The 27,636-nt window shown below is 41.4% G+C and overlaps 1 protein-coding gene across 1 annotated transcript; it reads left to right on the top strand.

Annotated features, from left to right (window-relative positions):
* Positions 1-1,534: 1,534 nt before the first annotated feature.
* Positions 1,535-26,882, top strand: LOC124134611. The gene is made up of 13 exons (XM_046499540.2): positions 1,535-1,673; positions 2,033-2,185; positions 12,146-12,225; positions 13,153-13,288; positions 16,680-16,811; positions 20,886-20,903; positions 21,360-21,583; positions 22,292-22,437; positions 23,139-23,278; positions 23,986-24,079; positions 24,553-24,709; positions 26,316-26,379; positions 26,764-26,882. The coding sequence occupies exons 1-12, from the start codon at positions 1,604-1,606 to the stop codon at positions 26,334-26,336; spliced, it is 1,371 nt and encodes a 456-aa protein (XP_046355496.2). The 5' UTR covers positions 1,535-1,603; the 3' UTR covers positions 26,337-26,379; positions 26,764-26,882.
* The last annotated feature ends 754 nt before the right edge of the window (positions 26,883-27,636 follow it).

Raw genomic sequence — 27,636 nt, 5'->3', positions numbered from 1 at the left:
AGACGTTCAGTCAAATAAACTTGTTTATCATATAATGGTTAGGTCGCGGCTGGATAAAGCCAACGGATAAAAATGACATCCGCGGGCGTCATATGCGGAAAGAGATGCAAATCAAAGGTCAAATAGGGACGACTTTCACTGTTTATAAACAAACATGGCGTCGCCCTTGTCATTCGGCTATCGAGTCAGAATTAACCATCGGGAGTCTGGGTAACTACTGGGATAATTGCTATCATTATCAAAAGAATAGTCTAATAAACTGAAATTCAGCGTCTAACTGTAACGTAGCTGAGGCATTTTATCCGTCTTGGCAACTTTGGAGATATACCAAGTATAAATAGCCAAGCAGGATCACTTTCCATATCTGTGTTTGTAGAGTAATGTACGAGAGATCTCTGCGGCTTGGAATCTTTTCAACAAATTAAAACAGTTGTATTTGGTCGAAATATGTTTCAGTTGTTACCTTGTTTTGTTTTGTTATTGTGTGTACACCCAGTAACATTATGACAGGACAGGCCGATTGTCAACAACGTCTGACTGTGGCCATTACTTCTCATAGACTAAGGTTAGACAAGGATTTTTTTCCCTTTGGTCAAGGGTAGTTACCCTGGATTGAGGCGAAAAGCAATTAAAAACAATTTCTGTAGGCAGTTGTTTTGCATATATGAAGTTACGCCACTGTATAAGAAACAGGTTTCAGTTGGAACTGTATTGGCTACTGTCACTGTCCGACTGACACATCACTCACCCTGTGACGTAATATATATCAATGCGCAAGTTCCAGGAAAACTTTCAATGTTTAGGCAATGTTTGTGAGAGATGGGAAGGGATTTTCGAGTTCAGAATTGAAGGATGACATTATATGACAGGGGGCACGGGTGGCCAAGTCGTCTAAGGCGCCGCGATTCGCTGTGCAGAGTTGCGTCCCTTGGGCACGCCAGAAACCTATGATTGTGGGTTCGAATCCCGGTTCGCTCCGATTATGTTTCTAGGTTTGTCAGCACCATACCCATGCTGGTGGGTTTCAGCGTAGTGGTAAACGTCTCAGACCTGCATCACTTCGGGCGTTCTTCCCACATTAAGCTGACACGCCGCGATATAACTGGAATACTGTTGAAAGCGGCGTTCAACCCAACTCACTCACTCACTCATTATATGACAAAGAGGTTATCAGGCTTGTGGCTCTCCAAGGCTCGCTAAATACAATGTTTATTCCTAATGCAGGATATTTACCATCCCAAACACACTCGCGTGATAACCTGTATGTCTCTGGTCTGTGGCACATATCTGCAGCCATCGAGAAAGGGAGACAATAGCCGACCTGGTAAACAACTCAATATGCCCTGAGCAAAATTTTAGTTACTTCTCTCAACTTTGTGTACATGTATAACGTATTGGTGTTGAACCTTAAATATCCACAGATGTTAACCTCATTATGATAACACTAATACTGTTTAATGTGTTCAAATTCGCTATAACAGTACTGATATTAACCCTGACCCCATGAAAGCCATTATCTGCATCCGGTTGATGACAGCTATTAGTCCATGAACAGCAAACCGAAGATGATAGTTCAACACTTTGCTCGGCGTTTTCGACAGGAATGGAGGTTGTTTTTCTGTCTATGTTACTTGTCTTTGTAACCAACGCCGCTGACGCTGGGAGATTCCAAGGTATGAATTAGGTGGCATTTGCCTACCAACTTTCTATCCACTTTTATTCACACATAATTATTCATTTACATTGCACGACATTTAGAGGGGTTTTGCATCCCCGTCAGATTGGTTAAAAATGTCAGATTTACAGATCGTGTCGATCAATGAACATCCCTTAATTATTCCTCATATTTTAAATTATCAAATATTATTCACGTTATTGAAATTGTTCATGGGTATGCGTTACAATTGTTTAAAAACGGTTGAATTTGTGGATGACTAAATGAGATTTTATATTTATGTGTACATCGGCTTTACGGTTATTTTGACGGAACAGCACAATGCCATCTGACACATGGTCATATTACTTTTATTAGAATGTTCCAAAGACTGGACACCGGCGAATGCTAAGTGCTACAAGTTTGTGAACGAAAGAGTCCACAGACATGGAGCATCCCGTAGATGTAGAAGACGCTATTCTGCTTCTCTAGCAGTGATTGAGAACGAGGAAGAGAATGAAGTCGTCCAAGGTATGTTGAAATGTGTATTCCATTTGACATGATACGAAAGGTTGACGTGATGATAATTGCCAAACACACGATGATACTGCTTGAGTGCAAACGATGACGACACAACAGGTAAGATTGTTTGTTTGTTTGTTTGTTGTTTAACACCGCATCCAGCAATATTCCAGCTATATGACGGCTGTAAATAATCAAGTCTGGACCAGACGATCTCGTTAGTCGCCTCTTACGACAAGCGTAGTCTCCTTTCACATCAAGCATGTGTTGCTGATGACGTATTCTACCCCGGATCTTCGCGGTTGAGATATGTTGTACGCCAACATAATCTAGTTACCCCTAATTGGATGCAAACAATATGGTTTCACAGTTGGTAATGTTGTCACTAAAACTTAACAATATCAACATCTGCAGTGATCAGGCCGTTAAATCAGCTATAATTTCAGTTACAGGTGATTTGAAGGCCTAGTTGAGAAATACTCTGTATTGAGAAACCTGCGATTGACCAATACAAATCGATTATTTCCATGGAAACTTTAGTCATGCTGGAATTACTCTCCCTGTTACATTTATATCGGTCAGTAAAAACATTCGAGATCCACATCCAAAAAATGAACCTATTCTCAAACTAAAAATACAGATCCCCGATGAACATACAGGTCCCCCATGAACATACATTCAAGTTATACATACGTATCCTTTATCAACTTACCCTCACGTTGTGCATACACGTTTCCCATCAACCTACACTCAGGTTGTGCGTTCATGGTCCTCATGAACCAACTCTCAAGCTTCCCCCATGAAAATGCTTTCAAGTTGTACATGCGTGTGCCTCAAAAACCTACTCTCACGTTGCCCATACATGTGACCAATGAACATGCTTTCAAGTTTTATATACTTGTTTCCCATGAACATACTTTATGTTGTAAATACATGTCCCTCATGAACGTACTCTCAATTGGTACCTATATGTCCCCCATGAACCTCCTCATCACGTTGTTCATATACATGTAGGTCCCCTCATCAAGATGTACATACATGACCCACATTAACACACTCTAAAGTTGTACCTACATGTCCCCATAAACATACTCTCAAGTTGTACATTTACGTCTCTCGTGAACATACTCTCATCTTGTAATACCTCTCGCCCATTTACACACTCTCAAGATGTACATACATGTCCCCATTAACACACTCTCAAGGTGTACATACATGTCCCCATTAACACATTCTCAAGGTGTACATACATATCCCCATTAAGACACTCTCAAGGTGTACATACATATCCCCATTAACACACTCTCAAGGTGTACATACATGTCCCCATTAACACACTCTCAAGGTGTACATACATGTCCCCATTAAGACACTCTCAAGATGTACATACATATCCCCATTAACACACTCTCAAGGTGTACATACATATCCCCATTAACACACTCTCAAGGTGTACATACATGTCCCCATTAAGACACTCTCAAGATGTACATACATATCCCCATTAACACACTCTCAAGGTGTACATACATATCCCCATTAACACACTCTCAAGATGTACATACATGTCCCCATTAACACATTCTCAAGGTGTACATACATGTCCCCATTAAGACACTCTCAAGATGTACATACATATCCCCATTAACACACTCTCAAGGTGTACATACATATCCCCATTAACACACTCTCAAAGTGTACATACATATCCCCATTAACACACTCTCAAGGTGTACATACATGTCCCCATTAACACACTCTCAAAATGTACATACATGTCCCCATTAACACACTCTCAAGGTGTACATACATGTCCCCATTAACACACTCTCAAGGTGTACATACATGTCCCCATTTACACACTCTCAAGATGTACATACATATCCCCATTAAGACACTCTCAAGGTGTACATACATGTCCCCATTAACACACTCTCAAGGTGTACATACATATCCCCATTAACACACTCTCAAGATGTACATACATGTCCCCATTAACACATTCTCAAGGTGTACATACATGTCCCCATTAACACACTCTCAAGGTGTACATACATGTCCCCATTAACACACTCTCAAGGTGTACATACATGTCCCCATTAACACACTCTCAAGGTGTACATACATGTCCCCATGAACACACTCTCAAGGTGTACATACATGTCCCCATTAACGCACTCTCAAGGTGTACATACATGTCCCCATTAACACACTCTCAAGGTGTACATACATGTCCCCATTAACACATTCTCAAGGTGTACATACATGTCCCCATTAACACATTCTCAAGGTGTACATACATATCCCCATTAACACACTCTCAAGATGTACATACATGTCCCCATTAACACACTCTCAAGGTGTACATACATGTCCCCATTAACACACTCTCAAGGTGTACATACATGTCCCCATTAAGACACTCTCAAGGTGTACATACATATCCCCATTAAGACACTCTCAAGGTGTACATACATGTCCCCATTAACACATTCTCAAGGTGTACATACATGTCCCCATTAACACGCTCTCAAGATGTACATACATGTCCCCATTAACACACTCTCAAGGTGTACATACATGTCCCCATTAACACACTCTCAAGGTGTACATACATGTCCCCATTAACACACTCTCAAGATGTACATACATGTCCCCATTAACACACTCTCAAGATGTACATACATGTCCCCATTAACACACTCTCAAGATGTACATACATGTCCCCATTAACACACTCTCAAGATGTACATACATGTCCCCATTAACACACTCTCAAGATGTACATACATGTCCCCATGAACACACTCTCAAGATGTACATACATGTCCCCATTAACACACTCTCAAGGTGTACATACATGTCCCCATTAACACACTCTCAAGGTGTACATACATGTCCCCATGAACACACTCTCAAGATGTACATACATGTCCCCATTAACACACTCTCAAGATGTACATACATGTCCCCATTAACACACTCTCAAGGTGTACATACATGTCCCCATTAACACACTCTCAAGGTGTACATACATATCCCCATTAACACACTCTCAAGGTGTACATACATGTCCCCATTAAGACACTCTCAAGGTGTACATACATGTCCCCATTAACACATTCTCAAGGTGTACATACATGTCCCCATTAACACATTCTCAAGGTGTACATACATGTCCCCATTTACACACTCTCAAGATGTACATATATGTCCCCATTAACACACTCTCAAGGTGTACATACATGTCCCCATTAACACATTCTCAAGGTGTACATACATGTCCCCATTAAGACACTCATACATGTCCCCATTAACACACTCTCAAAATGTACATACATGTCCCCATTAACACATTCTCAAGGTGTACATACATGTCCCCATGAACACACTCTCAAGGTGTACATACATGTCCCCATTAACACATTCTCAAGGTGTACATACATGTCCCCATTAACACACTCTCAAGGTGTACATACATGTCCCCATTAACACATTCTCAAGGTGTACATACATGTCCCCATTAACACACTCTCAAGGTGTACATACATGTCCCCATTTACACACTCTCAAGGTGTACATACATGTCCCCATTTACACACTCTCAAGGTGTACATACATGTCCCCATTAACACACTCTCAAGGTGTACATACATGTCCCCATTAACACACTCTCAAGGTGTACATACATGTCCCCATTTACACACTCTCAAGGTGTACATACATGTCCCCATTAACACATTCTCAAGGTGTACATACATGTCCCCATTAACACACTCTCATGGTGTACATACATGTCCCCATGAACACACTCTCAAGGTGTACATACATGTCCCCATTTACACACTCTCAAGGTGTACATACATGTCCCCATGAACACACTCTCAAGGTGTACATACATGTCCCCATTTACACATTCTCAAGGTGTACATACATGTCCCCATGAACACACTCTCAAGGTGTACATACATGTCCCCATTAACACATTCTCAAGGTGTACATACATGTCCCCATTAACACATTCTCAAGGTGTACATACATATCCCCATTAAGACACTCTCAAGGTGTACATACATGTCCCCATTTACACACTCTCAAGGTGTACATACATGTCCCCATTAACACATTCTCAAGATGTACATACATGTCCCCATTAACACATTCTCAAGATGTACATACATGTCCCCATTAACACATTCTCAAGGTGTACATACATGTCCCAATTAAGACACTCTCAAGATGTACATACAAGTCCCCATTTACACACTCTCAAGGTGTACATACATGTCCCCATTAACACATTTTCAAGATGTACATACATGTCCCCATTAACACATTCTCAAGGTGTACATACATGTCCCCATTAAGACACTCTCAAGATGTACATACATGTCCCCATTTACACACTCTCAAGGTGTACATACATGTCCCCATTAACACACTCTCAAGGTGTACATACATGTCCCCATTAACACACTCTCAAGGTGTACATACATATCCCCATTAACGCACCCTCAAGGTGTACATACATGTCCCCATTAACACACTCTCAAGATGTACATACATGTCCCCATTAACACACTTTCAAGGTGTACATACTTGTCCCCATTAAGACACTCTCAAGGTGTACATACATGTCCCCATTAACACACTCTCAAGGTGTACATACATGTCCCCATTAAGACACTCTCAAGGTGTACATACATGTCCCCATGAACACACTCTCAAGGTGTACATACATGTCCCCATTAACGCACTCTCAAGGTGTACATACATGTCCCCATTAACACACTCTCAAGGTGTACATACATGTCCCCATTAACACACTCTCAAGGTGTACATACATGTCCCCATTAACACACTCTCAAGGTGTACATACATGTCCCCATTAACACACTCTCAAGATGTACATACATGTCCCCATTAACGCACTCTCAAGGTGTACATACATGTCCCCATTAACACTCTCAAGGTGTACATACATGTCCCCATTTACACATTCTCAAGGTGTACATACATGTCCCCATTAACACACTCTCAAGGTGTACATACATGTCCCCATTAACACATTCTCAAGGTGTACATACATGTCCCCATTTACACACTCTCAAGATGTACATACATGTCCCCATTAACACACTCTCAAGGTGTACATACATGTCCCTATTAAGACACTCTCAAGGTGTACATACATATCCCCATTAACACACTCTCAAGGTGTACATACATGTCCCCATTAACACACTCTCAAGATGTACATACATGTCCCCATTAACGCACTCTCAAGGTGTACATACATGTCCCCATTAACACTCTCAAGGTGTACATACATGTCCCCATTTACACATTCTCAAGGTGTACATACATGTCCCCATTAACACATTCTCAAGGTGTACATACATGTCCCCATTAACACACTCTCAAGGTGTACATACATATCCCCATTAACACACTCTCAAGGTGTACATACATGTCCCCATTAACACACTCTCAAGGTGTACATACATGTCCCCATTAACACACTCTCAAGATGTACATACATGTCCCCATTAACGCACTCTCAAGGTGTACATACATGTCCCCATTAACACTCTCAAGGTGTACATACATGTCCCCATTTACACATTCTCAAGGTGTACATACATGTCCCCATTAACACATTCTCAAGGTGTACATACATGTCCCTATTAAGACACTCTCAAGGTGTACATACATGTCCCCATTAACACACTCTCAAGGTGTACATACATGTCCCCATTAACACACTCTCAAGGTGTACATACATGTCCCCATGAACACACTCTCAAGGTGTACATACATGTCCCCATGAACACACTCTCAAGGTGTACATACATGTCCCCATTAACACACTCTCAAGGTGTACATACATGTCCCCATTAACGCACTCTCAAGGTGTACATACATGTCCCCATTAACACACTCTCAAGATGTACATTGTACATACATGTCCCCATAAACACATTCTCAAGGTGTACATACATGTCCCCATTAACACATTCTCAAGGTGTACATACATGTCCCCATTAAGACACTCTCAAGGTGTACATACATGTCCCCATTAAGACACTCTCAAGGTGTACATACATGTCCCCATTAACACACTCTCAAGATGTACATACATGTCCCCATTAACACACTCTCAAGATGTACATACATGTCCCCATTAACACTCTCAAGGTGTACATACATGTCCCCATTAACACATTCTCAAGGTGTACATACATGTCCCCATTAACACACTCTCAAGATGTACATTGTACATACATGTCCCCATAAACACATTCTCAAGGTGTACATACATGTCCCCATTAACACATTCTCAAGGTGTACATACATGTCCCCATTAAGACACTCTCAAGGTGTACATACATGTCCCCATTAAGACACTCTCAAGGTGTACATACATGTCCCCATTAACACACTCTCAAGATGTACATACATGTCCCCATTAACACACTCTCAAGATGTACATACATGTCCCCATTAACACTCTCAAGGTGTACATACATGTCCCCATTTACACATTCTCAAGGTGTACATACATGTCCCCATACACCTACTCTCAAGTCGTATATTTACGTCTCTCATGAACATACTCTCATCTTGTACATACATCTCGCCCATTAACACACTCTCAAGATGCACATACATGTCCCCATAAATATACTTTTAAGTTGTACAGACATGTCTCTCATGAACCTAATCTCAAGTTGTACAGACATGTCCCCACAAAGTGAGTGAGTGAGTGAGTTAATATTTAAAGTCACATCGGCAATATTTCAGCCATATAGTGACTATAACAAATTAGACAATACATCTCCCCACAAAGATACTCTCAAGTTGTACATCAATGTCTCTCATGAACATACTCGCAAGTTGTACAGACATGTCCCCATAAATATAGTTTTAAGTTGTACAGACATGTCTCTCATGAACATACTCACTGGTTGTACAGACATGTCCCAATAAATATACTTTTAAGTTGTACAGACATGTCCCAATAAATATACTTTTAAGTTGTACAGACATGTCCCCATAAATATACTTTTAAGTTGTACAGACATGTCTCTCATGAACATACGCGCAGGTTGTACAGACATGTCCCCATAAATATACTTTTAAGTTGTACAGACATGTCTCTCATGAACATACGCGCAGGTTGTACAGACATGTCCCCATAAATATACTTTTAAGTTGTACAGACATGTCTCTCATGAACATACTCGCAGGTTCTACAGACATGTCCCAATAAATATACTTTTAAGTTGTACAGACATGTCCCCATAAATCTACTTTTAAGTTGTACAGACATGTCTCCCATGAACATACGCGCAGGTTGTACAGACATGTCCCCATAACTATACTTTTAAGTTGTACAGACATGTCCCAATAAATATACTTTTAAGTTGTACAGACATGTCCCCATAAATATACTTTTAAGTTGTACAGACATGTCTCTCATGAACATACTCTCAGGTTGTACAGACATGTCCCAATAAATATACTTTTAAGTTGTACAGACATGTCTCTCATGAACATACTCTCAGGTTGTACAGACATGTCCCAATAAAAATTATTATACTTTTAAGTTGTACAGACATGTCTCTCATGAACATACTCTCAGGTTGTACAGACATGTCCCAATAAATATACTTTTAAGTTGTACAGACATGTCTCTCATGAACATACTCGCAGGTTGTACAGACATGCCCCCTTAAATATACTTTTAAGTTGTACAGACATGTCCCCATAGGGTTTACGCGAGGGTGAGGGTCAGAAAGTCGCTGAAAAGTCTTCTCTGCCAAAATCGTCTTATACCTGTATCCTTATCATATATTGTGACGCAGAAATCAGGTAAGGTGACTGTGAGGATACCTACAATGGACTCATGTTAGTGAATCGTGAAGACGATATAGGGTTTTGCTTAAAATCAAGTGTCATAAATGTGTAGAAATATGAAGGAGAATTTACACAATGCACCCGTTCTGACTGACAATGGGCAACACAAGCAGAGTCAGCGAGGAAGATGACCTACGATACGCGACACAAAGTGTGGACAATTTCAATGAAATCCGCAGACGCCTTGGTCAACTAGATCGAATTTCTTTTGAAATTGAACTTTTGGACATATACAATGATGATGAAGAAAAACTAAACGAAGTAAGACAAAGTCTTTATGACGTAGCCAAGGATACTCGACACGATACCCCAAATGGATATTAACCAAAACGTGTACAAAGAGAACATTCCGGGAAGTCTGTGATTGAGAAATATGCGTCTGATGTATATTGCCTATATGGTTTTATTACACACACACACACAATCCCCTCTCATATGCTTGAAAAACAAGTACTCAGCAAAGGCAAATCAAACGCACGTCCCACCAACGTACCCGGAGATAGTTTGCTGGATACACAAAGAGGTAATGATCTTTTGACCCTCATCTATGCCAATTAATGATGGACATGCGGGATTCTGCGAGCGAACGCTGATGACACTACTGTTGTGAGTACTAGTGTACATGGACTGAATATGTCTCTTGATACTATCCACCAGTATGCTCGGCGCTGCCGTATAACGCCCAAAAGAGCTGTGTCTTGTGTTTTAGCAATAACAGAAGACATTGTAATAGACCTGTGTTCAGAATTGGAGATGTGACAATGAAGATCCAAAGTAGTACGATTTATGCCGGCTCTCTGATACACACGGAAAAAGCAAGTGAACGAACGACTAGAGCTTGTGCTAAGGCGCGACAGACAATCAACTCCCTAAGAGATGTTGGTTTCAGAGCTGGAGGATTGAACCCAGTACCTTCATCGAATATCTGGCAACGAGTGATCTTTCCCTCTGCCTTCTATGCATGTGAGTTCTGGGCTAATATCAACAATCGTAAGATCAGTAAGATGGAAACCCTACAACGCTACTTTGCACGACTAGTCCTAAACCTTCACAGAAGATCCTCTACAGCTGCTACAACTCAGGTTCAAGGATTATGGTTAATGCTGGGCAAGGAGGAGAAAAAGAAGCTTCTCTTTCTGTGACGACTCTGTAAAGCAGGCATGGCCATTGTGAAGCCGATTTTCTATTTCAGATTATCCCAGTATGTCACCACTCTCTCACACAGTGCCAGATTCATAACACATGATCTACTGAATGTGGCTCAAAAGTATGGATTCTCAGGCGTCTCAGATAAACTTATCAACTCTGGGGAATTTCCATCTAAGAATGTATGGAAAAGCATGGCACAACGAGCTGTTAGTGAGTGTGAAAACATGAATTGGAGAAATACTTTGCAACAACGTCCAGATATGCATAGGTTTAGTGCTATCCACACCCGCCTTGCCCCACATCGTCTCTTGTGTATGGTATGATATTGCCCCCCTGTATATGCTCTTGTAAAACTCGGCATATTACCTGTAACGTCTGGACTGTGTCTTATCTGTAACTGTTGTGAATGTTATAACATTGTTAAGCACCAATTGCTTAACTGTTGGGGCTTAATGAAACAGAGAAATGTGCTTAGTCTCTATTTGACAATGTTAGCCTTGACACCTATCTCAGACTTGAGGACACGTCTAGTGATGACGTCAAGATTCGGACATACCTCGGTGCCATTACAGATGTGGTCCAGGACATGACACTTGACAGCTGGGCTACATTCATGAGTATCGTGGCTAAACATGTCAGCTCATGGAACTTAACATCCATATTGTATGTGTGAAACTATGTCACACATCATGTAAATACAGTTTCACGCATCACTTCATTACTGCTTACCTGCAACAGCTCAATCTGTTGTATTTATATGGGTTTTTTCATTGCTGTTGTCAAATAATGTAACGTAATTGTATGTGCTACTCTCCAATCATTGGATGAAATAAAGAGTATTCATTCATTCATAATCCTTAGTCTCCTTATGAACGTTCACGTAATTATGATCTGTTCCAGATCTTCTCCAAAGTCACAGATACGCATGGATCGCTTTACAGCGAGGACGTGGAGACGACAACTGGAACTGGGAAGTTGAGGTAAGAAAGAAAGATCAACACAAAAGTAATCTAAGTAAAGTACATACTCGTATACATCTTCCCGAGGCAAGAGAGTTATCTGACTTTAAAAGTCCAGTTTCCACCCTTGCCGAACTAGGCTGGTATTATTGAGTTACATTTTGGCTGGACTAACGAGTCTATGCATAGTCCAATCAAAATCGCGCACCGAAATCGAAATCCGGTTCGTAAAGTGTCATGCAGATTTCGGTCGACTGCAGGATTTGCAAAGCATGTGCACCGCTAACTCGTTGTCAACAGATATGTTCTAATTCTTTCCATGTTTTTAATTAAGCTGCTCACGTGATTTGATGCACTTCGCGATGTAAGACTCGTTTGATCCCAATATAGATCTTGATTATCGATCAGATCGTCCTGACTGGGCGCCACCGTTTTGTTTGAAGCAAATGCAAGTGATACGAGCGGTTGAATCTGATTGGTCAATAGGAGAGGCATAGAAAGGACATACCTCGTAATAGCCACTGGTGGCGCTACGATCGAGCCCAGGAAATCCAGCCTAGTTCGGCAAGGGTGGAAACTGGACAGTCAGTTAACTCTCTTGCCTCGGGAAGATGACTCGTATATGACTTTCATACTTTTTATCGCAATTTACCAGACACAGCTAGACATTGAAGAAGAATGTCACATTGAAAATGTACCTTATGTCATTACAAATATGCGCTGTATGCTTATTACCGTCTTTCCTCTAAAAGCGAGTGAGTGAAAAGTGTTCCGGTTATGTCATGGCGTGTCAGCTTTTTGTGGGAAGAATGTCCGAAGTGATAAGCTAATTCTCATTTCTTCTTACCCTTACCCTATTTGTACAAACAAACCAATTCAGATTCATTCTTGACCTGGCACGCATCTAAGACATTGATGTACAAACTAACTAATTCTCTTTTGTTTCAGATTCCTTTTGTATACTCTAACTGGAAGGAGTCCAACGATGGTTATTCAGAAGGGTGCGCAGTGATAACCTATAATGGCTATTGGTCATCTGCCGGTTGTCGTATCGACTTCCCTTATGTATGTTCGAAAAAGGCTGGTAAGGAGCTTACGCCCATATGCTGCGATGTATCAGGCGCAGTTATGCCATGCTTTCCGTAAAAGGCGTGTTTGCTTGTCGTAAAAGGCGACTAACGGGATCGGGTGGTCAGGGTCGCTGACTTGGTTGATGCATGTCATCATATCCCAATTGCCTGGATCAATGCTCATGATGTCAATCACTGGATTGTCTGGTCCAGACTCGATTATTTACGGACAGCAGTCATATAGCTGGAATATTGCTGAGTGCCGCGTTAACCAACCAACCAACAACCAAAACCATTTATGCAAGAATCCAAATTAAAACGGATGTAAGCTACTGTAAAGGTCAATACGTGGTTAATACTATATTCACATGCACATTTTGTTAAAATACTCAAGACAAATTGACGACTTCTCCTGATCAAACAGTTGTATCTAAACAGGGTATAAAGATAGTATGTAGCACACGTGACCACCAAGCAGTAGGGTATACAAAGAGTATGTAGCACACGTGACCACCAAGCAGTAGGGTATACAGAGTGTATGTAGCACACGTGACCACCAAGCAGTTGGGTATACAGAGAGTATGTACCACACGTGACCACCAAGTGTAGGGTATAACAGCGAGTCTGTACCACACATGACCACCAAGTAGTAGGGTATACAGAGTGTATGTACCACACGTGACCACCAAGCAGTAGGGTATAACAGCGAGTCTGTACCACACGTGACCACCAAGTAGTAGGGTATACAGAGTGTATGTACCATCGGTGACCACCAAGTAGTAGGGTATAACAGCGAGTCTGTACCACACGTGACCACCAAGTAGTAGGGTATACAGAGAGTATGTACCATCGGTGACCACCAAGTAGTAGGGTATAACAGCGAGTCTGTACCACACATGACCACCAAGTAGTAGGGTATACAGAGTGTATGTACCATCGGTGACCACCAAGTAGTAGGGTATAACAGCGAGTCTGTACCACACGTGACCACCAAGTAGTAGGGTATACAGAGTGTATGTACCATCGGTGACCACCAAGTAGTAGGGTAGAACAGCGAGTCTGTACCACACGTGACCACCAAGTAGTAGGGTATACAGAGAGTATGTACCATCGGTGACCACCAAGTAGTAGGGTATAACAGCGAGTCTGTACCACACGTGACCACGAAGCAGTAGGGTATACAGAGTGTATGTACCACACGTGACCACCAAGCAGTAGGGTATAACAGCGAGTCTGTACCACACGTGACCACGAAGCAGTAGGGTATACAGAGTGTATGTACCACACGTGACCACCAAGCAGTAGGGTATAACAGCGAGTCTGTACCACACGTGACCACCAAGCAGTAGGGTATAACAGCGAGTCTGTACCACACATGACCACCAAGTAGTAGGGTATACAGAGAGTATGTACCACACATGACCACCAAGCAGTTGGGTATAACAGCGAGTCTGTACCACACATGACCACAAAGCAGTAGGGTATACAGAATGTGTGTGCCACACGTGACCACCAAGTAGTAGGGTTTACAGAGTGTATGTAGCACACGTGACCACCAAGTAGTAGGGTATACAGAGTGTATGTAGCACACGTGACCACCAAGCAGTAGGGTGTGCAGCGAGTATGTACCACACGTCACCACAAAGCAGTAGGGTATACAGAATGTGTGTGCCACACGTGACCACCAAGTAGTAGGGTATACAGAGTGTATGTAGCACACGTGACCACCAAGCAGTAGGGTATACAGAATGTGTGTGCCACACGTGACCACCAAGCAGTAGGGTATACAGAGTGTATGTAGCACACGTGACCACCAAGCAGTAGGGTATACAGAATGTGTGCGCCACACGTGACCACCAAGTAGTAGGGTATACAGAGTGTATGTAGCACACGTGACCACCAAGTAGTAGGGTATACAGAGTGTATGAAGCACACGTGACCACCAAGCAGTAGGGTATACAGAGTGTATGTACCACACGTGACCACCAAGTAGTAGGGTATAACAGCGAGTCTGTACCACACGTGACCACCAAGTAGTAGGGTATACAGAGAGTATGTACCACACGTGACCACCAAGCAGTTGGGTATACAGAATGTATGAAGCACACGTGACCACCAAGCAGTAGGGTATACAGAATGTATGTGCCACACGTGACCACCAAGCAGTAGGGTTTACAGAGTGTATGTACCACACATGACCACCAAGCAGTTGGGTATACAGAATGTATGTACCACACGTGACCACCAAGCTTTAGGGTATACAGAGTGTATGTACCGCACGTGACCACCAAGCAGTAGGGTGTGCAGCGAGTATGTACCACACGTGATCACCAAGCAGTAGGGTATACAGAGAGTATTCACCACACGTGACCCCCGAGGAGTAGGGTATACAGAGAGTATGTACCACACGTGACCACCAAGCAGTAGGGTATACAGAGAGTATGTACCACACGTGACCACCAAGCAGTAGGATATACAGCGAGGTGAGGTAATTGTTTTTTAACTTCGCGTCTAAGGATATTCCTTGTGTGTGTGTGTGAGTGTGTGTGTGTGTGAAATATAAAAGGGTTCGCGGGTTAAGGTCGCGCTGGTACAGCTCACTTATGGAGGCCTCAGGTTTTAATGTCAGAGTTCAGATTTCAAATGAGGATTCTATTTTGGGATTCTTGTTTGGAAGGGAAACCTTCAGTTGAAGCGGGACATACATGAACAACGTGATGAGGGGGTTCATGGGGGACATATAGGTACCAATTGAGAGTACGTTCATGAGTTCTCATTGTCTTGGTTGTCTCCGGAACACTTCACTTTGACATATCCTTTAACTCACGAAGGATAGTTTCAGGTTGAAATGTTCTTTTAATAAAAACGACCAAACCCCTTTCATAGTCATAACAGATCTCTGCCAGAGATCTAAGCAGAGTCAGTGTTACTATTCCGACTGTATTATTAGCATGTGTTTATCTAACGATGGCTTCCCTCTGAAATGATGATAATTTGGACTGCACTTGGGATCCATTGAGTGCCTTGAACTGATTTGAAAATGACTTAGTGAATCGTGTTATTTAAACGTTTCCTGAATGCACTTATAAATTGTTTTTTTGGATGATGCATTTAAGTCAGTTGCTTATGTAACGTTTTGTCAGAAGTCCTGTTTAGGTAAGTAATATTAACATAATTATGTATATTGTTTTACTGAAGTTATTATTATTATCTTCAGCGAGCATCGCTTAAGGGATCGGGTGGTCAGACGCGCTGTCTTGGTTGATGCATGTTATCGGATCCCAATTGCGTAAATCGATGCTCATGATGTCAACCACTAGATTGATCCATACTCGATTATTTACAGGCTGTCGTGATATAGCTGGATTATGACAAACATTACAGTCATTTTCTGTGATATTTCAGATTGTGAACCTGGATGGACTGGCGATAAATGTGATCACAAGTGTCACTGTTTCAAGGGCCATGTCTGTAATGCAACCCATACCTGTCCGGATGGGTGTGAGAAGGGATGGGCTGGAGAAAGGTGTGCAAGACGTGAGTAAGAATTTAATACTGACTTGCTTCCCAAAGAATTCCATACACAGTTATTTATAACATTGGAATTATTGAGATGAAACAAAATAACTGTAAACGTGTTTGAATCGTTACCTATCGTGTAGTTGTCCGATTTTCGATCACGTTGATACTACCTAATTTCGTTTATCCGACATACTCGTTAATCCGATATAATCACATGCAACCAACAAAGTCGGATTAATGGGACTTGACTGTACTTCTCAACATCTCCTTGATATTTTTTACTTGTTTGAAGTTTGAATTGTTGAACGATTTATTGAGCGTATGTGTCTCATTTGATTTATGGGCGGATGGGGAGCCTAGTGGTTAAGGCGTTCGCTCGCCACGCCAAAGACCCGGGTTCGATTCCCGACATGGGTACAATGTGTGAAGCCAATTTCTGGTGTCCCCCGCCGTGATATTGCTGGAATATTGCTAAAAGTGGCGTAAAACCATACTCACTCACTCATTTGATTTATCCACAGGAATTAAACACATGCATAAGCTTGTTATGTATATATCCTATACTATCGTAAGGCCTCGAAAGCCGAAGATACAGAGCTTTCTGTGTGAGCAGCCCAATGTCTGAATTGGACAAGACGACAATCAAGACTGGTTTTTCTCTTGCGTTGACGTTTATTATCACATTGACAAGGGCATGTTACAACTGTTCAGCGTTTTTTATCAGGGAAAGTGCCGCAAATCGTATATATTTACGCTTTTGTTGAAGCTCCTAGTCATGGTTTGGATGCAGCCAAACACCATCTCACCTCCATGTCAGAATGTTGAGATATGATTGGTTCACGTGATCTTGCTGTAATACTACCTATCCCGCCTTGGAGGGAAAAACTTTTCTGAGCTGGAAAATAATCTCTTGCACCCCTATACGAAACAAATCGCTGCATGTTGTTTACGATCAACCACGACACAGCACATGTGTACCTTTGCTCAATCGAGCTGCTGTTTTCTATCAAGTTTCAGTTTGTTTAAATACTTTTACAATGGCAGATTCAAACATAACAGCAAGATAAATTCCTTGTAGCAACATCACTCGGGGTATGTGTGGTTTTATGATTCCTTCATTAAGTTTTATACCACGTTCAGATCATCTTTCAGATTCATAAATGACTGTCCACAAGATTAACATATTTGGATTTGAACAGATGAACATGTGGAAATCGTACTTGAAAAATTGATTATCTAGAATATAGTACAAAATATACGCTTAAAAAAAGAAACTCAAAAGTAGTAAATCGTGAATATCTGACATTGGGTTTTCATTTGCATGCCATCACAATCCTACAGCAACTTAACAGCGAAAACATGACGGAAGCCAAACTCAATAACCATTGGCCGACTGTGTACAAGCGAATCATCTTCAGCTGGGTCTTTCGTCGCACCCCTAGCATTTTTGCAAGGCTATGGAAGCGTTATCAGACACGTGGGACAACACGTGAAGTTCACAGATCCGGTCGACCACGTATCACTGCTAGAGCAAAGGACGGCTACGTCACACACGTGAAAGAACCACAACGGCCACCCCTACAACTAGGGCAATACCAGGACTGCGTAGGATATGGGCCCAGACAGCGAGGAACCGTGAGAAGGTATTCGCGATAGCCGACTAGTTCGAGGGGTCATTTTGACCGACCTCGTGTGCTGCAACGTCACTGCTATCAAGGTCACAAAATATGACCACAACTGCGTTAGGTTTAGTGATGAGTCTTGATGAACACTTCGCATGCGCAGTGTGGATGGGCGACGTATCTCCTACACAGTTAGACCAGGCTTTTTGCAACAAGACAACGCCCGACCTCACACGGTAAGACTGACAGGAATCCCAACATTCAGGTTCTGCCATGGCCCTGCATAATTTAAACCCAATCGAACATTTATTGGATGCACAGGATCAACGACAGCGAGCACGTCAGCAACAACCACAGAACGTCCGATAGTTGGCACAAGCACTGCAGGAAGAGTAGGTGAACATTCCCCAGGCCACAATGCGGGATCTGGTTGCTTCCATGGGACAACCATGCCAGTCAGGGTTGGACTCTAATGTTGGCCATACTAGATATTGAGCAAAGATGACCTTCACCTTGAAAATCTACTGTCCCATCTGTGCAGTAAGGAACCTGGGTCAATGACAACGCTATCTGCAAATTTAGAACAATCGATTACCATATGTTGATTATTTATATGATTTATAAAATACAGTAAACTACGGTTATTACCAACTCAAAGGAAAAACTACTTTAAGCTCGTTATAACCATTGTTCGTTGTAAGCATAATGTGATGGCCATCGCGAAGAATATATAAGTATTAATGTATCTTTATTATCAAATGTGTAAGTAATGACAGCTTGTAAAAATTAGAAATATTTCCTAAATTTTTCCCTGTTGTAGTTTTGATGGTTAATTAGTTTTGCAGGTATATACCAGTATATTTTTGCCAACATCGTTTTCACGTAATGTTTTGAATCCCGTTTTGGTAAGAAATCTATCAGAGGATCATAGTATGCTGTTAAAGAGATACATAGCACACTGTTATCTCGTAAAAATAATCACATGTCCATGCCATCATGTTAAGCATATTGTTTAGGATATGTCAGTACCTCATAAGCATCGATGTCAACAACGTACCTGTCAAAACGATCGTGTTTACTTTTTCAAGAGTTTTTGCATTGACCGTAACGTTTGAAGAATTCATCGTTCTAAGCACACAGTTACGCAAATAAACCATAAGATACAGATTAAGCATACCTTCGTTCTTCAACAAACAGATCACAATCCCTTGGCAGCTCGATATTTATCCATGTTTGTGTGAATTTGTGATCAGTGCTGAGCTTCGTGTTTCACCGACTTTGTGACAGCTAGCTTAGGTCGCAATGGAGTTACTGAATTTGGCTAAAGCTTAGCATTTTGCATTATAAAGTTTATTTAATCTAGTGAACTATGTCCAGAGGAACCCAGAATCGTATTTGACGATATGTCAAGACGTATATTTAAGTTACTGTTAATTCTGACATCAGGAACTATGTAATCTTCGCTGATGTATTCATGCGCAGTATTTAGCGTCACTATTTATGAACATATTCTCATAAATATGATATACAGTGCTTCTGTCAAAGCATACCAGTGGCAAGTTCGTGTTATTAAACGTCTTATGTATGAGATAAATTCCAATTGCCCCCTGACATTCGTAATCTTCCTCTTCGTAATCCCCAGTCGATGTTGCTTGTTGTTATTACGTCCTCTTGGAAGGCAGCAAGGACGTAGCTTCGACGTAGCAGGGCGTAATTGTTTATTTTGTGACATTGGAAGGCATTTAGTGAATCAATTAGACATTATTAATTGATTGGTATAAATACTCATTTGTATACCAAATTACCTCCTGAGATGGTTTGCCTTCCTCTTTATTCCAGTGATTTTACGTTGTGAAAGTAGATCCTTCAAAGGAATAAGGACGTAAAGAGACGTAATTTCTCGTAATTTGATTGGTCAAAAATAGACATGTGACCTTTTTCTCACACCTATAAATACGATGAGATCCATACTGGGTCCTTCTGACTTTTGCAGTCAACAGGTCAGTTTGAATCAAAGGGCAGATAATTCAGCTCAAAAGTTCCCCTTGTCCTTACGTAATCATTTCTATAAATAGACTGCATTTTTGAAAACAGACACAAATTGCTATCTTAGTAACTGTAAAGTTATTCAGATAAAGAAGCCATCTTTATGTATATATAGCAGTAAACTACCATTATAGTTACAGGCAATAATTATTTTGCCCAGACACTGGACCTAACAAATAAACCTTAAAACTCAGAGGGATCTACATATTTGGAAGAATTGTGTTGTCCATATAAGGCATTATACCCACATGAAAAAAACTAATTATTCATTGAAAAGAAGTGTTTTGACTCTCAGTTACATCCTGACGTCAAGGTTTATCAGAAGTTCGGGTTCGGGCCGCTACAATATATACAGCTAAAATGACTTTTGCGTATCTTTTTTTTGCAGAATATATATACTGACACTTAGTTTATTTTCCAGAACAAGAAAAACCAACAGGTAAGAATACGATTTCTTTTGGTTCAGTGCTATCTTACGTGGCTCTGTCCCTTTATACAGATTTATACAGATTTTGTATTCAGATACAATCGAGTGTAATAACTTTGCGTTCTACTTATACTCAAATAAGAATATAACACGATGTATATGCAAATCGCATCGTCACGTCAAGCAGAACGCAAAAAGGTCGTATTCAGTGACTGTAATAAGGGTTAACATTTCGGAAAGACGATATGTAATATAAGTAATAATCCACATAAAACTCGTAATTGTGGCACCGTATATGTAAATAAACCTTAACTTACTGATGATTTACTGGTATATAAATCTTCATGAAGTCATCCATCTTAGAATCAGGGTTGTCTGAAATCTGTTTTATATCATTGTCATTGTATAGCATGTTTGTACCCTGTAGAGAGGGAGAATATATGTATTGTTTCCATTACGTGGTTTCAGTGTCATTCTACTGTATGAAACAAAGGGGAGGCTACTCTCTGATGGCTTCCTTTGACCAGAAAGGCATCTCTTTCTCAAATATCGGAGCCGTGAATGCTGGCGGGGAGATCAGTCCCACGTGTAACTACAATAAATCGTACATGATGAGACATGGGGAAGCGCCTTTAAATGTTCAGATCCAAAACGTATCGGGAGTTTTGGAATCCGATTGTCCTGCCCAAACAGTAAGAATTTAACATACATCACAGAACTCTGACTTTTGTTGGCAAGTATGTGTGTGTGTGTGTGTGTGTGTTCGTGTGTGTGTGTGTGTGTGTGCGTGCGTGCGTGCGTGCGTGCGTGCGTGTGTGTTTGCATGCGTGCGTGTGTGCGTGCGTGTGTGTGTGTTCCAACATTAAACTGACACACCATGATAATATTAACTTTATCAATGTATAGACTAGACTACAGTCATCAATACTGACAAAACTGATCTACGGAATATGAAAGAATTATTTATCTTCTGTGTAAAAGTAGAGGAATTGGATCTATAACATATATCTCTCTTGATATTTGGGTTGTTGTATTACGCCACAGTCAGCAATAATCCAGCTTTATATTGGAAAATAATGAAACACTTATGTATCCACGTGCATGTGTTTCGGTTAATCGATGAGAAAACGCAAGTTAACAACAAAAAGCATGGTAACATCTAACGCCGTCTTTCCATAAAGGGGCGGTCGGGTAGCCTAGTGGTTAAAGCGTTCGCTCGTCACGCTGAAGACCCGGGTTCGATTCTCGACATGGGCACAATGTGTGAAGCCCTTTTCTGGTGTCCCCCGCCGTGATATTGCTGGAATATTACTAAAAGCGGCGTAAAACCCTACTCACTCACTGAATCACTGACTCACTCTTTCCAAGTGTGGTTATTTTGGTTCACAATTCAACATTAGGTTGGTAATGGGATCCTGAAATGGACGTTCAGGCTTCAGAAGGAAGATGGCGTATTGTCGTTTGAAGACGAGGACCTTCACCTCCAATGTGATCTGTCTGAAGCCGATGCTGTATATGACGACACTGAGAGAATCGAGATGGGGAAGTAAGCATCATTGTGACCCGATCAGTGCTAACAGAAAATGTAATTGAAAGTGTAGAGTTATGTTCCTATTCCTATATAGACCGCCTCCGTGGTCTTGTGGTAGAGCGTCCTCCCGGGGAGCGGAAGGTCCGGGGTTCGATCTTCGGCCGCATCATACCAAAAGACGTTAAAAGATGGTACTTGTTGTTACCCTGTCCGGCGCTCGGCATAAAGGGGCTAAAACAAGGACTGGTCAGCTCGGAGTCAGTGTAGTGAGCTAGCAATATAAATCGGCATCAGTCCAGACAAGTACAAGCAGTCACACACACACACACACACACACACACACACACACACACACACACACACACACACACACACACACACACACACACACACACACACACACACACACACACACACACAAACGTGCATACACGTCGCTATAGTGCAATAATCTTGGACGCGACGTTAAACCCAATTTCACCTCACCTCACCTCCTATTCCTGTACTCGTTGGTTTCGATGAATAACCTTTCAATGACAACAGCAACATTTGTTTCTTTGGAAGATATGTTAAAGGTAATGCGTCATTGCTAAAGACCAATGTGACAGATCGTGGCTACTCCGCGATTGGATGAATAACACACATTAAAATAAATAAGTTTCGTTTGGGAAATAATGTTATGTGTATGAAGCGTTTCACTTGTTTACTTGTTACAGAATTAAAGAGAGGTCCCTAACAGCTGCAACACAGACTAGGGTCAGTGTTCGGACATACCTAGCTAATCCTGAAACCATGGAACCAGTAACAAATCTCAGCCTTGGTGATCCAGTCAGTCTGGTGGCCACGCTTCAAGAAGGTTTGACTAAATCAAGCATGTTGTTATTCTCAGGACCAAACACATGTGACCGCCTCCGTGGTCTAGTGGTAGAGCGTCCGCCCAGAGAGCGGAAGGTCCGGGGTTCGATCCCCGGCCGCGTCATACCAAAAGTCGTTAAAAGATGGTACTTGTTGTTACCCTGTCTGGCGCTCGCAATAAGGGACTAAAACAAGGACTGGTCGGCTCGGAGTCAGGATACTGTGTCTGAGTGGGGTATTCATGTTAAAACTGTGGCATGGTATCTCAGTGAGCTAGCACTATAAATCGACATAGTCCGGACTAGTACAAGCAGCCACACAAACACATACACGTATATGCACGTCGCTATATAAGTGCAATAATCTTGGACGCGACGTTAAACCCAATTCACCTCACCTCACCTCACCAAACACGTGTCGATATCTAGATTATAAGAAAGTTCATCTTCGTCTGACTGTTTCAGGGTAATTCTGTCCAGGAACATTTAGTTCTGTGCATAACGTTCATCTATACAATAACATAATAAGCTGACCATTTCGGGAGATGGAACGAGCTGGCAGCAGACATGCGCTCAGTCACAGTTCCCCAAATGCAGGTCAGGTTCTGGAAAGTTTGGAAAACACACATATGGATGCGAGGACATGCCCCTGTAACGTCCTTCCTCTTGTGATATTCTACAGATAATCTTGGCCATCTTCTTGTTACAGGGGATGATTTAGTCATTCCGTTCTTTTACCCTTGGAGCTGTCAAGCTGCATCTCCAGATGGAAAGGTTACTGTACAACTGACCGACGACTCCGGGTCAGTATGACGTCACTCACCCCCACATGCTCACCTTGACATGACGGAAACTTGTGCATGGCCATTTGTTGTAAATAACACGTAAAATGGAACCCATTATTCTTCTATGTCAACGAGGGGCATAAACATGGCTATCCCACCAACATAGCCAAATTCAAATTCACCCTAGTAACATGACCTGATGAATATGCGTTAGTTTCCTTCTGATATAAAAAAAAATATTTTTATCTCCTTGACAAAAAAGTCCTCGGATCTTTAATTTTGGTCTTGATACAACATTCACGTTTGAGCATCCCTTCTGGGCGTTGCAAACATTATCTTCACGGCGGGATGAAGCTGAAATATGGCAAGCCTGATCTTCTCGAGCTCATGTCTATGTAGATGCACGTGGACACGTTAAAGATGGGCGACAGTGTTTAAGGTAGATGGTGTTGCTTGAGTTCCAAAAGTAATGTACTGTTTTTCTCTCACAGTTGCTCTCTGAGGAAAGGAATTGGCTTTGGAATAATGGACAAGGCATCTGGTGTGATCCAGTCGAAGATATTTCCGATGTTTCAGCTGCCGGGCTACACAGAACTGGTGTTCAGTTGTGTTCTTGTACCCTCGCCCTTTCCTAAATATAAAACGCAGGTTAGTACACGTATAACAAAGTGATAGGGAATAATGTTACACACAACAGACAGCAATAACCCCGTTATATCGCGGCGGCCTGTAAGAAATGATCTGGCCTTGGCAAACTCGTGGTTGTTGAACATGGGAAGCCAGCCACGCCCACAATGGCATGTAATCAGCCGGATGGTCTTCTCTCTCTATGAATCCGTCCGACAACAAAGTCCACCAAACCATATTTAGCCCGGGGTGCAAGTCATCTAAACTCAAGACGGTGTTGACCAGCACCCAAAAAGCATGGGTTGTGTATCACCTGGGACTTTATGACAGCTTGATTGACAGGTTAATTCACGTCCTTGTAATACAGAAGGAAGATACTCTATGCAAGGCGATCTTCATGCTATAAACAGCGAAGAACTCAATTCGTTCTGTTGGGCGAAACCTTGGATTAACAGTCAAACCTTTTTGTGACAGGATCAGATAGTTGTATATATTTTGAGAGTTTCATTAGTTTAGATTTTTACTGAATTAAATATTCAGTCAAGTATGTTTTAAGCATTATATACTTCACACTTCAGCTCTCCTAATTCTCTGTCTCACCTTACTGCATGAGTACTTTGCCACAGCCTCAATCACCTAGTGCACTATCACACAATAGCCTGCCCAAGCGCGCCCCTCAAAGCCCCTTTGTGTTTCACTTTCTAGCTTACTGTCTCCAGTTTAAAGGGTTTAGTTTTTACTACAGTATAGATCACATTTGTATAGAACAAATATATAGAACATTTGTATCCAGAGTGAGTGAGTGAGTATGGTTTTACGCAATATTCCAACTATATCACGGCGGGGTATCCCGTGTGAAAGACATGAGGCAGTTACACTCGTCTCTTTTATTTTCAGTTCAGGGGGGTAAACAAGTGGCAGGGGATTGGCTATCAGGCCATTATTGAATCATATCATATCATCGATATACCTGACCTAAACTTATAGACCAAATTCCTTTGTGTGGATTTTCAATCAGAAAAGAAACTCTGACTCTACTCCATATTTTGTATATCAGTTCTGTGCTCAAACAATTAATGTAGTGATGCTTATAATGGCGATGTTATTTGAGGCCCTGTCGGAGAGAACAACTAGAATTGTTTCATTTTGGACAGCTATACGTTCATCTGGCTTGTACCAAATCGGTTTCTGGTTCCCCTTTTTACAGTTTGTGCATTCTACCAATGTCAACATCACGCACTGACTTCACCCACTCTGAAAGACATTTAACGGCGTTATCTGCCATACGTTGGCATACACTTTGACACTATCCAAAGTTATTGTGAAGCAGTGGATAGCAAGCTGTTCACGATATTTAAGTCCACATTTGGAAAACTGACGAAGGTTGTCAACAATAGAGAGGTCACCGCCTGTGTTTATATGATCTAGGAATAAAAACGTTAAATACTAAAAGAAGTTGATATAGCACCATGTGCTATGTAGCAGAGAACGTGTTTGGCTCGGGGTCCATGCGTTCAGGGCAATGACAAATACAACAAACCACTACCTTTTCTATGCCATGAGACAGTTAACACTACCATGTTTTGAAAATAGCGTGTGATGTAGACATGACTTCTTTCTTCCACAGTATTGTCCCAGGCGAGAATGAGGCAACTTCGAATAGAAATAGCACATGATGGGTCATAGACAAGGTCGGTGTATGGCAAGAACTTAAATGTCATTCATTATTAAGTTGTATCAAATATGTATACTTATCGTTAATATTAGTCCTGCACCATGACCGTGGAATATATTTATTTTATGAAAAAAACATAATCTAGAAATGCATACAAAAGCAAGTCTAGCCAGCTCAAGCTAGCTCTATTCCACAATAGGGAATTTTATTTTTATTTTTAGAGTCAAGAAGGATATTGTGTAATATAAGATTTCAGAGACTAAATGTTAGTCTACGTTAATATAAACATGCGGTAGTAATTAGATAGGCATTGTAATTGTAAACTAGAGGTTGTAAACAGTTGAACAAGTTTTCATGATGTTCATTGGTTCGTTTCTGTGATTTTGTGAATTTATTTCAGATAAGGACAGAGAGCTATTCACAGCAGTCAATCCCAACCCTGAATTCTAGTGTCAACTCACAGGGTTCATGACAAACCTGTTCACTTGAAATAAAGTCTCACCTACTATCAACTTGGAATGAATCTTGTTGTCTCTATTTTACACCAATAACTGTACACGCACTCATCCGAATTGCAGAACGGTTGACTTGCTGATGACACCGCAATGTCGGCCAGATGTAGGACTCGCATCAGAACAACACTACAATTGAGTGAGTGAGTGAGTGAATTGGGTTTAACGCCGCTTTTAACTGTATTCCAGTTATATCATGGCGTGATGCAGGTCTCGGACGTTTACCACTTCGGTGAAACCCTAGAAGCATTATCGGGGCGAACCGGGATTCGAACCCACAATCATAGATTTCTGCGTGCCCAAGAGATGCAACTCTGCACAGCGAATCGTTGCGCTTTAGACGACTGGGCCATCCGTGCCCCCCACAACACTACAAGAAAGACATTGATCATTTTACAACATAGTGTAGGGACATAGTGTAGTTGTTTGTTGTTGAACGTGAAGAAAATAAAGAGATAAGAATTGATTTTAGAAGCCATCCAACAGATATATAACACCCTTGTAAACAACGTCTTCGTCGCATGCGACAACGTAATTTAAGTGAAGATGTGGTGTCACTATGTATATTTCTTTCATCCAAATCGTTCTTTCCTTTTCTTCTTATTTTTGGTACCAGTCCGTTTCAGTTCAACACACACTAACCTTTAAACGAAACACTGCAAATAGCTTGAGTCAAATTTGAATGTCAGTCATCTTTATACGAGCGGCAAATCGTAAATCATCCAGCCAAAATATTTACTGGCACAACTCATTTCTCTCTG

The sequence above is a fragment of the Haliotis rufescens genome, unplaced genomic scaffold, assembly GCF_023055435.1.
Source record: "Haliotis rufescens isolate VD_foot unplaced genomic scaffold, xgHalRufe1.0.p SCAF_2, whole genome shotgun sequence".
NCBI lineage: Eukaryota > Metazoa > Mollusca > Gastropoda > Lepetellida > Haliotidae > Haliotis > Haliotis rufescens.
Note: the sequence above shows the minus strand (reverse complement) of the source record. Positions and strands in the feature narration are given on the sequence as shown.

What these genes read in the sequence shown, in the direction of transcription:
- LOC124134611 (XM_046499540.2), top strand. Translation starts at nt 1,604, where the DNA reads ATGGAGGTTGTTTTTCTGTCTATGTTACTTGTCTTTGTAACCAACGCC. An exon ending in CCGATTGTCCTGCCCAAACA is followed by an intron (nt 21,584 to 22,291) that starts GTAAGAATTTAA and finishes ATTCAACATTAG; the next exon opens with GTTGGTAATGGGATCCTGAA. An exon ending in GAGAGAATCGAGATGGGGAA is followed by an intron (nt 22,438 to 23,138) that starts GTAAGCATCATT and finishes TACTTGTTACAG; the next exon opens with AATTAAAGAGAGGTCCCTAA.